The sequence below is a fragment of the Amblyraja radiata genome, chromosome 13 (genome assembly GCF_010909765.2).
Source record: "Amblyraja radiata isolate CabotCenter1 chromosome 13, sAmbRad1.1.pri, whole genome shotgun sequence".
Taxonomy (NCBI): domain Eukaryota; kingdom Metazoa; phylum Chordata; class Chondrichthyes; order Rajiformes; family Rajidae; genus Amblyraja; species Amblyraja radiata.
The window spans coordinates 44,450,157-44,467,410 of NC_045968.1; the positions used below are offsets into that span (position 1 = coordinate 44,450,157).

At 40.2% G+C, this 17,254-nt stretch overlaps 1 protein-coding gene across 3 annotated transcripts in view; it reads left to right on the forward strand.

Annotated features, from left to right (window-relative positions):
* The window catches only part of atr (ATR serine/threonine kinase), an 86,001-nt gene extending 77,275 nt beyond the window's left edge, over window positions 1–8,726 (forward strand). For all 3 annotated transcript variants that reach the window (XM_033031909.1, XM_033031908.1, XM_033031910.1), the window contains 4 exons: window positions 1,135–1,288; window positions 2,484–2,635; window positions 2,751–2,856; window positions 7,440–8,726. In XM_033031909.1, coding sequence (XP_032887800.1) covers window positions 1,135–1,288; window positions 2,484–2,635; window positions 2,751–2,856; window positions 7,440–7,613 — 586 coding nt within the window. In that variant the 3' untranslated portion in view covers window positions 7,614–8,726. The remainder of the gene's footprint in view (window positions 1–1,134; window positions 1,289–2,483; window positions 2,636–2,750; window positions 2,857–7,439) is intronic.
* Window positions 8,727–17,254: the final 8,528 nt, after the last annotated feature.

The window sequence follows — 17,254 nt, forward strand, 5'->3', positions numbered from 1 at the left end:
GAGTCCAGAACCAGGGGCCACAGTTTAAGAATAAGGGGTAGGCCATTTCGGCATGAGGAAAACCCTTTTCAGCCAGAGTGTTGTGAATCTGTGGAATTCTCTGCCACTGAAGGCAGCGGAGGCCAATTCACTGGATGTATTCAAGAAAGAGTTAGATTTTCGCTCTTGGGGCTAACAGAATCAAGGGATATGGGGAGAAAGCAGGAACAGAGTACTGATTCTGGATGATCAGCCATGATCACATTGAATGGCTCGAAGGGCTGAATGGCCTTCTCCTGCTCCTATTTTCTAAGCTTCTATGTTCTATTTTTCTATTGTTAGAGAATTTGACACAAGCATAAAGATATGTTGCTACAATCATGTGTGGCCTTGTTGAGATTACACCTGGAGTAATATATATAATGTTGGGCTCTTTACCTTGAAGGTTTTTTTTTAAACTTTTGAGAGAGAGTGCAGTTAATTTTCATTAAATGATTTCCTGAAATGGCAGGTCTCTCAGGTGAAGAGAGAGTGAGTAGACCAGGCCTCCATTATTTAGAGTTTAGAAGAATGAGGTAACCTCATTGAATGTCCAAATTTCTTACAGGTTTGACAAAATAGATCAAGGAAGGTTGTGGATTTTTTCAGCCGGAGAAGTGCAGAACATAAGGATCGACAATTTAGAACTGAAATTAGAAGAAATATATTTTTTCTGAGGCTGTTGAATCTTAAGATTTATCTCCCCTAGAGGCCTGTTGAGGGAGTCATTGAGTAGGGCAGGAATGTGGTGTTGAAATGGAAGATCAGTTGTGATCTTATTGAATGGTGGAGCAGGCTCAATGGACTGAACAGCTTATTCATGTCCCTCTATCTTATGTTCTTATCAACACACTATTAGTTGCTGTAAATTTTGAGGATGAATTGCCCACTAGATAATTTCATAAATTATTAATTAAATTAATTTTAAGTTTAGTGATTCAATTTGTCATGGGGATCTACTTTCCCAAATATAAAATTAAGGAATTTGTAATATAAAGTGATGATTTATGTGATTTATGACTAATTCTAATTTGTGGTGCACAACTAATCTACAATTACGCTCAGCTTTCTGTTGCGTTATTTTGAAATTTAAATCTTCTATTTCTTTCCCATAAGGTACAGTAGTAGATCAGCTTATTGTCGGTCTGTTGCAGTGATGTCAATGGTTGGCTACATTCTGGGTCTTGGTGATCGCCATGGAGAAAATATTTTATTTGATTCTTTAACAGGCGAATGTGTTCATGTAGACTTTAACTGTCTTTTCAATAAGGTAATTAATTATTTTCCAGCATGTATTCTATTTCATTTTTTAAGTCACAGTAATAATTAATAATGTTTTATATATATAAGGAGCTAAATTGTTGATCTGTTGCTTTTATTGCAATTTTTTTGTTCAGGTGTCAGTCGTCAAGCACCTGACCTCTCTCTGTATATTTGATCCATCTGTTTGCATATTGTATATTGTGGTCAAGTTAAAAGGGCAGCAATATGGGTTTTCTTTCTCCTTCAGTTAGTGTCCTTGAATGGCTTAAATTTTTGGAAATCACTCCTTATTAAGAGGCAGTCATATAAAATTTAAGACAGGAGAGGACAGTCAGCCCATTGCGTCTATTCTGATCAAAGTAGAGCTACCCAATCCTCCAACACCAGTTATATCGCCCTGTAGGTCACAACTCTTCATGTACACATTAAATAACTGTTCTTATGGCACTGAATTCCAGACGCTTCCCTCACACTGGGTGGAAAAATATTCCTCCCCTGCGATTTAATTCTTCTGATTTCTTTAAATGTATGCCTCCTTGTTTTTTCACCCTCTGCTAAGTGAATTAGGTATTTCCTATTTACTCTTTTAAAAAAATACACTAAGTCTTAGATTTAGTCCAGCACTGTCTTTTGTAAAGCAGTAGCTGCAGTTCCTTTTTTCTCCGATTTACTCGACCTTGGGCAGTCGTAATTTTATAAACCTGAATTAAGTTTCCCCTCACCAGAATGTATGTTGTGCAAGGCGTGTAGAAAGGAAGAAAAAGTTGGGAATTCACCATGGTTCTCTATGTTCTCCCCAAATGTCTTCACGTGTAACCTTTTATTCAATTTTGTTTTAATACACTCCTTTGATACAGTTTGGGATGATCTACTGTGATAAAGGTTCCCTATGAATATAAACTGTTTTCCCTTATAAATGGTTAAAATGCAAACAGTGGGCTCTTGGTGTGTGTATTAGTTGCCCAATATTTAGCCGATCTAATGTGATTCACCATCACCTTTTCAATAGGGGAAACAGTTTATGTGATAATTCTTTCTGAAACACAGCACTCTGCTTATTCAATCACTTCTTAAAATACTTTTCATGTAACTGCTAAATTTCAAGGAAAGATATGTCTTAGCATTTAATCCAATTTATGTCTTAATCTAGAAACCTTTAGAGAATCTGCATATTTGGATGAAAAAATATTGTCTTTTCTTAGGGAGAAACTTTTGATGTTCCAGAAGTTGTCCCTTTCCGCCTTACCCACAATATGGTCCACGCTATGGGCCCAATGGGAACAGAAGGTTTGTTCCGACGAGCCTGTGAAGTAACATTGAGATTAATGCGTGATCAGCGAGAACCATTAATGAGGTGATGTGTCAGATTTTAAGATATATCATGATTTGACTTTTTTAACTATTCAAATAATTTTGCATGTTAAATATCATTTTTTATTTCTGTTTTGTTGGTCCACTAATTATTTTAGTGTTTTGAAAACATTTCTGCATGATCCATTAGTGGAGTGGAGCAAACCAGTGAAAGGAAATACAAAGGTACAACCCAATGAAACTGGGGAAGTAATCAATGAAAAGGTCAGTGGAAAAAATAGATTTTTCTCGTGAAAATTAAAAACGGTTCTTGATGGAAATCTATATATTTTTTTAAATGGCATATGCAGGAATTGCTCAGCAGGCTAGTTATGATGAATCATTAACTCTGTCTAGCTTTCCTTCGATGCTGGCTAACCTGCCTGAAGAAGAGTCTAGACCTGAAACGTCACCCATTCCTTTTCTCCAGAGATGCTGCCTGTCCCACTATGTTACTCCAACTTTTTGTGTCTATCTTTGGTTTAAACCAGCACCTGCAGTTCCTTCCCACACATTCTTTCTGCTGAGTATTTTAACATATTCTTTTTCCTTTAGTCTTTCTTTTGCTGTCTTAAAAAAGTATCAGGTTCTTATTATTGTTGGAAGGAACTGCAGATGCTGGTTTATCATCAGCTACGTATTTTTATTTAAAAAGCTCCTAAAACCCATTTCTCCAGCAAACAGAAAATAAAATTTAAAAAACAAACAAATATGATGAAAAGCAATTGAACTAAAATGTTCACTTTGTGTACCTTTCTACGGATACTGCCTCAACTGCAGAGCATCCCAAGCATTATTTTTATTTCGGGAATGAGTTTCTTTCTTCAATGGAAAGTAGAGTGCTGTTCAGAAAAGCATTGCTTGAGCTTTCAGTTTTCAAGTATTGTGTAGTATTTTTATGGATCAACTCAGATACAAGCAGTTAAATTTGAATAATTACATTGGACAGTAAAATACAGTGCATTCAGAAAGTATTCAAACCCCTTCACTTTTTCCACATTTTGTTACGTTACAGCCTTATTCTAAAATGGATTACATTCATGTTTTATCATCAATCTACACACAATACCCCATCATAAAAAAGCAAAAACAGATGTTTAGAAATTTTTGCAAACTACTTAAAAAGAAATAACTGAAATATCACATTTACGTAAGTATTCAAACCCTTTGCTGTGAGACTCAAAATTGAGCTGAGGTTCATCCTGTTTCCATTGATTATCCTTGAGATGTTTCCACAACTTGATTGGAGTCCACCAGTGGTAAATTAAATTGATTGGACATGATTTGGAAAGGCACAGACCTACCTGTCTATATAAGGTCCCACAGCTGACAGTGCATTTCACAGCAAAAACCAAGCCATGAAGACAAAGGAATTGTCCTTAAATCTCCGAGACAGGATTGTGTCGAGACAGATCTGGGGAAGGGTAGAAAACAATTTCTGCAGCATTGTAGGTCCCGAAGAGTGCAGTGGCCTCCGTCATTCTTAAATGGAAGAACTTTGGAACCAGCAGTACTTTTCAGAGCTGGCCGCCCGGCCAAACTGAGCAATTGGGGAAGAAGGGCCTTGGTCAGGGAGGTGGCCAGGAACCCGATGGTCACTCTGTCAGAGCTCCATCTGTGGAGATGGGAGAACCATACAGAAGGACAACTATATCTGCAGCACTCCACCAATCAGGCTTTTAAGGTAGAGTGGCCCGACGGAAGCCACTCCTCAGTAAAAGGCACATGACAGAACGTTTGGAGTTTGCCAAAAGGCATGAGAAACAAGATTCTCGGGTCTGATGAAACCAAGATTGAACTCTTTGGCCTGAATGCCAAGAGTCACGTCTGGAGGAAACCAGGCCTCGCTCATCACCTGGCCAATACCATACCTTCGGTGAAGCATGGTGGTGGCTGCATCATGCTGTGGGGATGTCTTTCAGCGGCAGGAACTGGGAGACTAGTCAGGATTGAGGGAAAGATGAACAGAGCAAAGTACAGAGAGATCCTTGATGAAAACCTGCTGCAGAGTGTTCTGGACCTCAGACTGGAGCGGAGGTTCACCTTCCAACAGGACAATGACCCTAAGCACACAGCCAAGACAACCTTGAGTGGCCCAGCCAGAGCCCGGACTTGAACCTGATCGAACATCTCTGGAGGGACCTGACAGTAGCTGTGCATCGACACTCTCCATCCAACTTGACAGAGCTTGAGATGATTTGCAGAGAAGAATGGGAGAAATTACCCAAATACAGGTGTGCCAAGCTTGTAGCTTTATACCCAAGAAGATGTGAGGCTGTAATCGCTGCCAAAGGTGCCTCAACAAAGTACTGAGCAAAGGATCTGAATACCTATGTAAATGTGATATTTCAGTTATTTATTTTTAATTACTTTGTAAAAACATTTAAATACCTGTTTTTCCTTTTTTATTATGGGATATTGTGTGTAGATTGATGATTAAAAAATAAAACAATATAATCAATTTTAGAATAAGGCTGTAACGTAACAAAATGTGGAAAAAGTGAAGGGGTCTGAATACTTTCTGAATGCACTACATTCGCCCAGTATTTGCCTAACAAGATTAGAAATCTAGGGATCTGAACTAAAACAAAGTACAAACTGCTGGAGGAAATTGCGTATGCCGTGCACAGCCTAAAGTTGGAAGACAACTCTGAAAGTCCAGGTGCACTACATCCACTGGCTCTCCTTTGTCCATTTTCCCAGTTACATCCTCAAAGAATTCCAGAAGATTAGTCAAGCATGATTTCCCCGTCGTAAATCCATGCTGACTTGGACCGATCCTGCTACTGCTCTCCAAATGTGCCGCTATTTCATCTTTTATAATTGACTCCAGCATCTTCCCCACCACTGATGTCAAGCAAACTGGTCTATAATTCAAAGGTACACAAAATTGCTGGGGAAACTCAGCGGGTGCAACAGCATCTATGGAGCGAAGGAAATAGGCGACGTTTCGGGCCGAAACCCTTCTTCCGACTCTATAATTCCTTGTTTTCTCTCTGCCGCCTTTCTTAAAAAGTGGGATAACATTAGCTACCGTCCAATCCACATGAACTGATCCTGAATCTATAAAACATTGGAAAATGATCACCAATGTGTCCACGATTTCTTGAACCATTTCCTTAAGTACCCTGGGATGCAGACCATCAGCCTTCAGTCCCATCAGTCTACCCAACACCATTTCCTGCCTAATGTGAATATCCTTCAGTTCCTCTGTCACCCTAGATCCTCTGGCCACTAGTACATCAGGGAGATTGTTTGTGTCCTCCTTAGTGAAGATAGATCCAAAGTACCTGTTCAACTCGTCTGCCATTTCCTTGTTCCCCATAATAAATTAGCACTTTTCAGTCTTCAAGAGTCCAATTTTGGTCTTAATTAGTTTTTTCCTCTTCACATACCTAAGGAAGCTTTTACTACCCTCCTTTATATTCTTGGCTAGCTTACCTCCGTACCTCGTCTTTTCTCCCCGTGTTGCCTTTTTTGAGTGACAATGGTTCATATACCATCTTGGCAAGTTGGCAAATTCAAGTTAATTTTTTAATAAATCTTGCATGAGAATCTTTCAACAGTGATGCTGACCATTAAATTATTAAACAATTATTTTTTAATTGCTTCATTAACAATCTTTAGGTCAGAAAAAGTATCCTCGGCATTATCTAGCCTGAATGACACATCCAGTCCTAATTTGCCTTCTGAAATCTCTAAGAAGTTGCTAGATTTTCAGCACCATCAATCACCACATTGCTTTTAAACAGACTTAAAAAAACCCGTTGTCTGCATTCCATGGTAAATTTCTTTACTCACCAGTTTAGTTTATTATCTGCGACTATGTCACTCACATGGGGAAATCCATGATGTCAGTCATCACAACTTGTACAATGATTATTACACCCTAAGTAACTTGTATCATCCAATTTTAAAGTTATATGTCATAGATGAACATTTTCTTTTCCAGTCTCCAAACATTTAACTATTCGTTCTTGACCACCCGAGATGAGACCTCTTTCAATGGTCAGCATCTGATCACAACAAAACAGCACTTTAATTCAACCAATTGGGCAATGTGACTTTCCTCCATATGTTACTTATACTCAACTGGTCCTGTATTCCTAGCCATATTTCCTTTACTGACTATTTGTTTTCCAGAACCTATCACTTTCCCTCACTTTCTGCAGAGATTAATTATTTTCAGAACAAGGCTGTGGCCTCTTCCATTTGTAGAGTTCCATAACCTACCTGTTTGGAGCTGACATGCCCATCAAGTTTTTCTTGTATCTCCTCAATCTGTATTTATTTAGCTTGACAATGACTGATGTTATCTGATTCATTCTGGTGAGCTGCCTGTTTTAACATACCTGCTAGTTGAATTGCAGAATCAAGGTCTAACTTCTTTAATAGGCCAGAAGCATTTGTGTGATACACATGTTTTGCCAGCTGTGTCCCAAATGCCATAAAAATAGAACTTAATAATTATATATTTACCTCTGTTTAACATTTACATGTTTGGCACATACGGCTTGAAGAGGGGCAAGAACTAGGGCGCATAACAAAAAAAAATGGTTACATGAGGAATAATTTGTTGATTCGGTGAATGGTTAGGGGCTGGAATGGATTGTTAGGGGTAATTATGGAGGTAGATTCAATTGTAACATTCAAATGTCGGATAGATATCTGAAAACAATATTTTGCAGACCAAAAACGAAGATGTGGAGTTTGGAAATAGTGAAATTTCTCTTACATATTTGGTGGGCGGAATGGTTGCTGTAACCATTCCATGATTCTTTCATTAAACTGATGACATTCTCTTTCAGGCCAAGACCCATGTGCTAGACATAGAAAAACGGCTACATGGTGTGATTAAAACAAGAAATAAAGTGAAGGGTTTGCCTTTATCCATTGAAGGACACGTCCACTACCTTATTCAAGAAGCAACAAATGAAAACCTTCTGTGCCAGATGTACCTGGGTTGGGCTCCATACATATGAAAACATTGATTGACTGGCATAAATGACAAAGCAAGAATGAAGTGTGATGTTGCTCTATGATTTGTGACCTCTTTTTAGTGTCAAATCTAAATGACCAAAAAAAGTTTCAAGAAACAAGATTTATATTACTGCTTTACATCTTTATAGTAATTAATTTGTTTTTGAAAACATTTCATAGAAGAAAAACATATTCCAATCAGACTCCATCACAAATATGAAAATTATTTGTAATTTTACAACAAAGCATGATAAAGGGTAAACATGGAACATTATTTCAGATCAAGTGCAGTGAAGAGCATGAAAAAGTAAATGTTGAGAATAAATAATTTTATAAAGCCTTTAAAGATAAGTCGGTTGAAGAGGTCGATTTTTACGGAAATCAGACACAAAAGCATGAAATTGAAGACTGATATACAAAACCTGACCAGAGGCTTTTGGATAAAACAGAAAGTTGAAAAAGTTGCAAATCTCAGAAGCAGCGCAGCAAAACAGAAATAAATTCCTTTTATAATCTGGAGAAGACCAAAGAACTCTCCTTGTCTTGGATGCTATCGTTTGTTGTTCATTATCAACTGGTGCTATATTGGTGAATTGGATTAGACATTGAATTATCTTCAATTTGAAAAAAACTGTTAGGTTGGTAGGTAGCTGGGTTTTTTCGGGACCAATATATTTTAGCCTGCGAAGCTAACATTAACTGCTTGTTTAAAATTGAACAAAACCCATATTTGTAACTCTCTAAAGCTCTGTAGAATTCTGAGGTGTGGGTACAACCTCTGTACAACCTTATCTGATCCTGCATTTGTGTGCACAGTAAAATCCAACCTTCAAATGGATTTAAGAAAACCCATTCCGTGGATTTAATAGGTTGAGGATGATTAATCAAATTCATGAATAAAGTTTGGAAAATTGAGATAATTCTGTTCATTTGGTTCCCATTGTCTTCTGAGCCCTGTCAGACTTTTGTTTGAGAACAGTTTGAGATCTTCTCGAGCTTTAACATTACAATGGCTATTTTCATCATCTAACTAATTAACATAATTTTTCTGTTATTCAATCTCTGTAAATGTTTTTCACATTGATAACTTCGTAAACCTGAGACCATTAATCTTTGAACAGAGAAACGTGTGTTTCCATACCGTGAATTAGATACAATGCAATTGATGCACACTATTTTGTAATACACAGGCCAAATTGGTTACAATGTGATTTAGATTGTTTTAGATTAAACTAGAGAACCACATAAAACTAAAGGACCTGTCCCACTTGGCTGTCATTTACGTGCCATTTACGTGACCTGCTAGTGTGTGGGTAGCACGGGATGGGCGCATGGAGTGGTGTGGAGGAGTGTGGACTTCCTCCTGAATGAAATCTTCGCGCGCCACCGGCCTGTCGTGTAACTGACGGCCAAAGTGGGCCAGGCCCAAGAACCTGGCGCCGCGCAACGTCTCACCTCCAACAGCAGCAGAAGCAGGCAAACTATCGTCGAGCTCGGCCTGGGGTTCATGGCCTTTGCGGATGCGGATCTGGACCCACTCCTACTCAGAGAGCGGGGCAAAGACGATTGGAGATAGACACAAAATGCAGGAGTAACGGCTGTGCAGACGCATGATGACGTGCGCGACCATCACGTGTCAGTCACTACCGGCCTGTCGCGTAAATGACGGCCCAAGTGGGACAAGCCCTTAACTTTGGAAATTGACAAGCAGAAAAGGATGTTGTCCTGGAAAAAGAGATTTTGGTAAAAAATCTTCATTACAAGTAACCTTAGCTTTATTTTGGAGAAACTTGATTGAACTATTTAAGTTTCAGAATTATTTAAGTTCTCACCAAAGATGTTTGAACTAAATATTCTAATAATTTCATGTTTAGTTTTTACTTCACCAACATCTATGCTATTTTGCCTTTTGTATGCCGAAACATTTGCTAACATGGTGAAAGCTTACAACTGATTTTGATAAAGATGAATACTGATCTGAAGGATGCCAATCCCTCCTCATCATTTAGAGTGTGTCGATGTTTTAAAATTGGAAATTTATTCCTTTTACATGGATACCAAACATGCAGGTTGCAATTAGTCTCTGGCTATGATAAGTAGTTCATTGGAGTTTAGGCTGCTGCGTATATGACAAAAAAACACCTTGCCCTAAAAAAATTGCTCCAAAAGGGTTTTCAGCGGTTTTTTGTAGTATCAGATGTGCTTAATAACATACCAAAAGTCTACCACAGTCAGACCACTGGAAAGGTCTAATTTTCAAGATGGCGTCCAATATCCATTTTATGTGTAATATTAGCATAAAAAGGAATATTTTCCAGTGCAAGTATAGGTCTGCCTCATAAAAACAAACATGACACATGAAAATCAAGTAATAGGTACTACAGTATAACTATGCCCATGTTGTGAATTTGAAATATGCTCTTGAATGCCTATGGTGAAAATGCTGTCCAGCATATGATGACTGGAAAATCAGTGCAAAGAGCTTTCTGTGGACATCTGCTGGTGGACAGATGTCTCAATCACCAGGTTGTGTCAGATCTGCTGGAGGATGACCAACAGTTCCAGTTATTGGTCGACCAGGCGGGAGAAACGTACTCGTCCTTTGTGGAGAAAGAAACGACTTTGGAGAGTGCTGCAGCTTTGGACATGTTAATCCAAATCAAAGAAAAGATTGACACAAAGGCGGCAAAACTTAGCACAAAGTCAAAAACCAGTCAATTGTGGATAAACTCAGAGAATGCTGCAGACTGCCCGAGACTTGATCAAAGCGTATCGCACAGGATCTTGGATGCTGCACTTGCGTGCAGCGTCAGACTGCCTGCCAATATTTGCCGCTGCTGGGCACTACAACTATCTGAGGTCTGCATATTTCTATATCCAAGAAATGTGTCAACTTGAGACCAGACATCCTGATGTATATGCCAAATTTTCCAAGGGTTTCCAGTTGTGGGCAGGCCTGACCTTGTCATCGAGCAGACATTGATGCGGCCCTTGAAGAGTAGTGCAGGATTGACTCATGGAAGTGGAATGAATGAAGAAATGTGCGTGTTGTGGACCATGTCCACACCCATCGCATCTGAGTACAACAACGCCATGCAGGAATTCAATTATCTCACCTACACGACCAGCGAGCAACACCGAGAATCAACAGAAGCAAGGATGAAATGAGATCACTTCTGACTTGGAAAAGATTAAGGAAAAACTTTCCACTTGCACGCCATTCTCTTCAGACCCATCTCTGAGAAACATTGTTACTGGTGTAGTCGCCAAAGAGGATGTGAATGTGCATGGGTTCGAGAATGGTCGGCATGAGATTGTTGAAAAAAATGGTTGGAAAACCAGTTTTTGGGATCTTGTTCAAATGGAAAGACAGCGCAAAAACTTTTGCAGACATCAAAGTTGCCTAAGGCCGAACCATTGATCCTGCTCTGCTGTTCCAATGATTTTTATTTGTGTCCAAATCCGGCGACCTTTCGCTGGAAGATGTAATGAGCTAAGCCCATTCCCTACATCCCTATTTGAAGCCAAATAAATCTTTCATAAAGCCGTCAAGCCCCAACATGCAGTTGCTGAGTTTTAAAGCAAGGAATCAAACAAAACTGGCATTGATTCTATCCCACCAACTGAACATGTCCTTGACAGTGGGTCCCTGCTTCATTGCTTGACATGGAAAAGGGGTGACAGTAATGGTGACATTGCAAACTCGTATGCCGACTTTACCATACACCATTATGGTAAAGCAACTGTAGTTTTTGATGGTTATACCGAAGGTCCTTCCATCAAAGACAATACGCTTCAGCGACGTGGGGAAAACACCCACCCGATCGTCAACTTCAATTCAAAAACTGAATTTGTGGGGAAAAAAGGATGATTTCCTTTCCAGACCTTGTAACAAACAAGGACTTATTGATCTTGTAACTGAGAAACTGCAGAAGCAGGGTTGCACTGTTATCAATGCATCAGGGGATGCAGACGTGGACATTGTCAAGGCTGCAATTACGACGTCACAACATCAGCCCACGACCTTGATAGGGGAGTCCATGTCAGAAGAAGACTTACTCATTCTTCTTCTCCACTATGCTGAGACGCCAAACAATAAAGGCCTCTTTTTTCGTTCTGACAAGTCCACAATTCCTAAGGTGTACAACATCATCGAGATGAAACAAGTCCTGGGAAGTGATTTGTGTTCTCAGTTTCTGTTTATTCACGCTTTCACAGGATGTGATATTACTTCGTGCATTTTTAATGTTGGCAAAAAGTCAGTGTTTCGGAAACTTGCGAATGGCGAATCGACCATCCAGACCTGTGCCAATGCGTTTCTGCTTCCAAATCAAACAAACAATGTCATAGAGGACCTTGGGAGCAAGGCGATGGCAGTTATGCTTGGTGGAAAGAGTACCGATTCACTCGCTTCTTTGCGATACAACCTTCTTAGCAAGCAAATCGTTTGCGTCGTCATTTGTTACCCCAGTACGTTTCCCTCCTACCGAGTCTGCGACTAAATATCATTGCCTTAGAGTGTATTATCAGATCATTGTGTGGATTGGCAAGGAAAGTGACATGAATGCGGTGGATTGGGGATAGAAACTGGAGGACAATCTGTTTGTGCCAGTTATGACCAACAAAAGTGCTGCCTCAGAAAGCCTCCTGCAGATGGTCCACTGTAATGGCACAACTGCCTGCCGAACAAGACGGTGTAGTTGCAGAAGATATACGTACTACCATGCACGCCTGCTTGCGGACCATGTCAAGACGAGAATTGTGAGAATCCACATAATCAGCCTTTACAGGAGGAAGAGTGTGACATGGACTATTTGTAAATCTGGTCCGGATCAAAGTTATTTTTCAGAAATAAGTATGGGATTTGTAATCACTTTGTAATGTAATCACTTCACTATATTTTAAATCTGTTAATTGGATTCCTTGGTCTCCAAAACATGAGGTTAGACACCAAAATTACTTGTCTATGATGAATGATGAATTCGTAATGGGCATTTTCATAGCATGGTGGCCATATTAGTCCGCAATCATGGATTTCACAATTATGTACTCACTTTACTATAATTTAATATGCTAATTGAATTCCTAGACCACCAAAACATGGGGTTAGGCACCAAAATTATTTGTCTATGATGAATAATGAAGGAAAAATGATAATTTTAACGATTTGGCGGCCATCTTGGACGCCACCTTGAAAATTAGACTTTTCCAGTGGTCTGACTGTGGTAGACTTTTGGTATGTTATTAAGCACACCTGATACCACAAAAAAAACTGTTGAGAAACCTTTTGCAGCAATTTTTTGGGGTTAAACCATATGTGCAGCCGCCTAGTTCAATAGTGCATTTAGAATTCTGAGTGTTATTGAGCAGAAAGACTTTGGTTACAAGTATATAGTTCTTTGAAAGGGCAACATAGGCAACTGAGTTACTCCAGCTTTTTGTGTCTATCCTCGGTTTAAACCAGCATCTGCAGTTCCTTCTTATGCATTATGTATCGGAATTGGTATGCCATGTTACTGTTCTACAAATTGTCCTGTGGGTTACATTTGTAGTGTCGTTCAGTTCTGGTCACTGTGCTGTAGGAAAGATTTGATGAAACTGGAGAGGGTGCAGCAAAGATTCACGGGAATGTCGCCTGGACTAAAGAACTTGAGTAATAAGATGAGTGAATAAGCTGGGACTGTCTTTCCACAGGTAAAGAGGCTGAAGGGTGATATTATGGAGAGGCACACATAGTTCTACTATAACGGTTGTTTCCATGCTGTGAATTAGATACAATGCAATTGATGAATTATGGCATTCTATATGTAACACAAAGGTGGAATTGGTTACAATGCGATTTTAATTGGAAACTGGTGATCCACTTAAAACTAACTCTGGAAATTGACGAGCAGAAAAGGTGTTGTCCTGGGGGAAAAAGTGTGTTGGTAAAAAATCTTCATTGCACGTAACCTCCCTAAGTAATAGTTTCTAATTAACACAGTCTGCCAATTTCACAGCAGCTAGCCATTAAGATTGATAAGCAATAGCTTCTATTGGCCTTTTATGCAATGATACACTAATAAACAATAAGACAGACCCAAAATGCTGATGTAACTCAGTGGGTCAGGCAGCATCTCTGGGGGAAAAAGAATAGGTGACGTTTTGGGTCGGGACCCTTCCCCAGATCCTTTTCCCCAGAGATGCTGCCTGACCCGCTGAGTTTCTCCAGCATTTTGCATCTATCTTCTGTGTGAACCAGCATCTGCAGTTCTTTCCTACACAAATAAACAATGTAATATACAAACTTTAATACGCTTAGCCTGCATAAAAATAAACCTAAAACGACTAAAAAGACCTTTTATTTTTGATAATACTGCCAGGGACATAAAGCATTGCCATTGTCAGCCTGAAACTCCACTTGCAGTTTTCTATAACGAGCTTTCTTGGGAACGCAACTATCACATTATAATGGAACCACTGGGGTGGGAGATTGCAACCTTCACGTGGTCCACCCTGTTTCGACGAATACAATCAACCTGGCGTGCACAAACAGAAGATTAAACAACTTTAGGCTGTGCACGCCATACGCAAGAAGAAGTGGAACTACTTGTATGTAAAATTTGAGAGGCATAAATAGGGTCGATATTCAATATTTTCCCAAGGATAGAAGAGTTTGAAACTGGAGTGCATGGTTTCAAAGTGAGAGGTGAAAGATTTAAAAGGGACCTGAAGTACAAGGTTTGCGTACAAAGGATGATAGATATATAGAATGGCCGCCAGAGAAGGTGGTAGCGCCAAGTCCAATCATAACATTTAAAAGACATTTGGACAGGTGGATAGGGAAGGTTCGTCGGGATGTGGGCCAAATACATGCAGATGGGATTAGCATAGATAGGCATTTGGTCAGCATTGATGAGTAGGGCTGAAGGGCGCGTTTTTGTATTGTACACTCTGTTTTTGATGGTGTTTCTTTCAATTTGGATGAAATTGGGGATGATAAACTTAATGACTAATGTTAAATAATTTATGTAAATCCTAAACAAACCTCTGATCTTCCAGAAGGAGAAAGTTCACTAAAGCTTCCGACTTAAAAGGAATGTTTTAACAGTAAGTACCAAGGAGTCTGATCAAATTATTAATTTGTTTTGTTCTCCCAGTTAATTACAATATGCTTTAATTTGCTTTAATTATGCCTTTGTCTTTTGGGAGAGTGCATTGGGTATTTAATTTTCAAACATATGATGTATCATAGTGGCACAGTAATTTAGCTGGAAGAGTTGCTGCCTCACAGTTCCAGTGATCCACGTTGAATGCTGATCTCTAGTGTGGTCTGTGCAGAGTTTGCTTGTTCTCCCTCGGATTGCGCTTTCTTTCAGAACTTTGGTTTCCTCCAACATTTAGATACAGTCATCCCTCAGGAATGAGGAATTGGATACAATCATCCCTCGACCATGCTGCAGGAAAATAAGTTCATCCTCTTCTTATAACTTTAGCCTTCCAGTCCCAGTAATGTCCTTGTGAATATTTTCTGCGCCATTTCCTGCATAACATCTTTCCGATTGCTGGGCAAACAAAACTTTCAAAATTCTCCCACTAGCCAGATGTCCCTTTTCCTGCAAAAATGCTCTCCCAATCTACCTTAGCGAGCTCCTGTCTGCTGACTTACTCCTATTGTTTGACTTGCTGAGTTATTCCACTTTCATTTCAAGAGACAACATTCCCTCAACATTCTCTTCCAGTACTTGGCTGTCTCATTGGTCTGTTCTTCAAAATTAGACTTTCCAACCCGTTACTCTACCCTCCCTTGTAAAACTGGCCACCACCATGAAACCTACTACCTGCCCCCTCGACATTGTCCCCTCTGCCCTTCTGAAGGAGGACATTACAATAGCCGGTCCCAGCATCCTCGCTATCTTAAACAGTTCTCTGGCCACTGGCACTGTTCCTACCTGCTTCAAGCATGCGGTGGTCCAGCCCCTCCTGAAAAAACCTAACCTCGGCCCCACCTTACTCATCAACTACAGACCTATTTCAAAACTGCCTTTCCTTTCGAAAGCCCTCGAAAAGGTAATTTTAAGTCAACTTATGCCTTACCTTCACCAAAATACTATCTTGGAAACTTTCCAATCAGGTTTCAGGGCCCACCACAGCACAGAGTCTGCCTTGTTGAAGGTACATAATGACCTACTTCTCACCGTTGACTTTGGGGACTGTGCAATCCTGCTCCTTCTCGACCTCAGCGCAGCATTTGATACTGTCGACCACACCATCCTAATTGATCGTCTCCGGTACGGGGTTGGTATTGATGGCACTGCCCTGAGCTGGTTCATCTCCTTCCTCAAAGGTGCCCTGAGCTGGTTCATCTCCTACCTCTACTAACATTGGCAACTCTTTCTCCTCCCCAGCTAGCCTCTGCTGTGGGGTTCCACAAGGTTCCATCCTTGGCCCCATTCTCTTCTCCCTGTATATGCTCCCCTTAGGCCAAGTCATTCAAAGGCACGGCATTACCTTCTATTGCTATGCAGACGATACACAACTCTATCTCCCCCTGAAGCCCAAAAAATGATCAAATCTACTTAACCTTATCCACTGCCTCAAGGATATAAAGTGTTGGATGGCCCAGAACTTCCTCCAACTAAACGAGAGTAAGTCTGAGGTCTACTTTCTCGGCCCCTCGGACTCAATCAAAACGATAGCAGGCAGCCTCGGAAGCCTTACCCCATTACTTAAACCTCACGTCAAAAACCTTGGCGTGATATTTGACTCAGCATTGAAATTTGACAAACAGTGCCATGGTAAAAGCTAGCTTCTTCCAGCTTCAGACGGTAGCTAAAATAAAACAAATCCTTCAGTTTGATGATCTTGAAAAGATCATCCACACATTTATCTCCTCCCGCCTCGATTACTGCAACTCCCTTTACAACTGGCATCAGCCAATCTTCCCTGTCTCGCCTGCAACTGGTCCAAAACGCCGCAGCGCGACTCCTGACGGGCACCCGAAAAAGGGACCACATCACCCCGATTCTGGCCTCTCTCCACTGGCTCCCTGTGCGGTTCCAAATAAATTTCAAGATCCTTCTTTATGTTTACAAAGAAAGTCTGCTTTCCCACCACACCACCTCCAGGTCCCTCAGATCGGCTGACTTGGGGTTACTGAACATCCCGCGGTCTACGCACAAGCTCAGGGACGACCGCACCTTTGCGGTTGCAGCTACTAGACTGTGGAACAGCATCCCTCTTCCCATCAGAACTGCCCCCTCCATCGAATCTTTTACGTTGAGACTTAAATCTCATCTTTACTCTCAAGCCTTTCTTGACGTCCTCTGAGGGAGGGCTGTATGTATGTATTTATGTATGTACTTAATCTATGAACTAATGTTGTATAACGTTAGTACCTCCACCAATGTAAAGCACTTTGGTCAACGAGAGTTGTTTTTTTAACTGTGCTATAGAAATAATAGTGACTTGACTTGACTTCTATTTTTATTTCAGATTCATGCAGGTGGTGGCAGGAATGCAAAACTTTATTAATGACAGAAAAATTGAGTATTGGGGATTTTATTCCTGTGATGAAAGGAAGCCAAGGAAGGATCAAATGACTTGTTCCTGCTTCTATTTCCCACATGTTTACAATTTAGGTATACAAATGGCAGTCGAATTA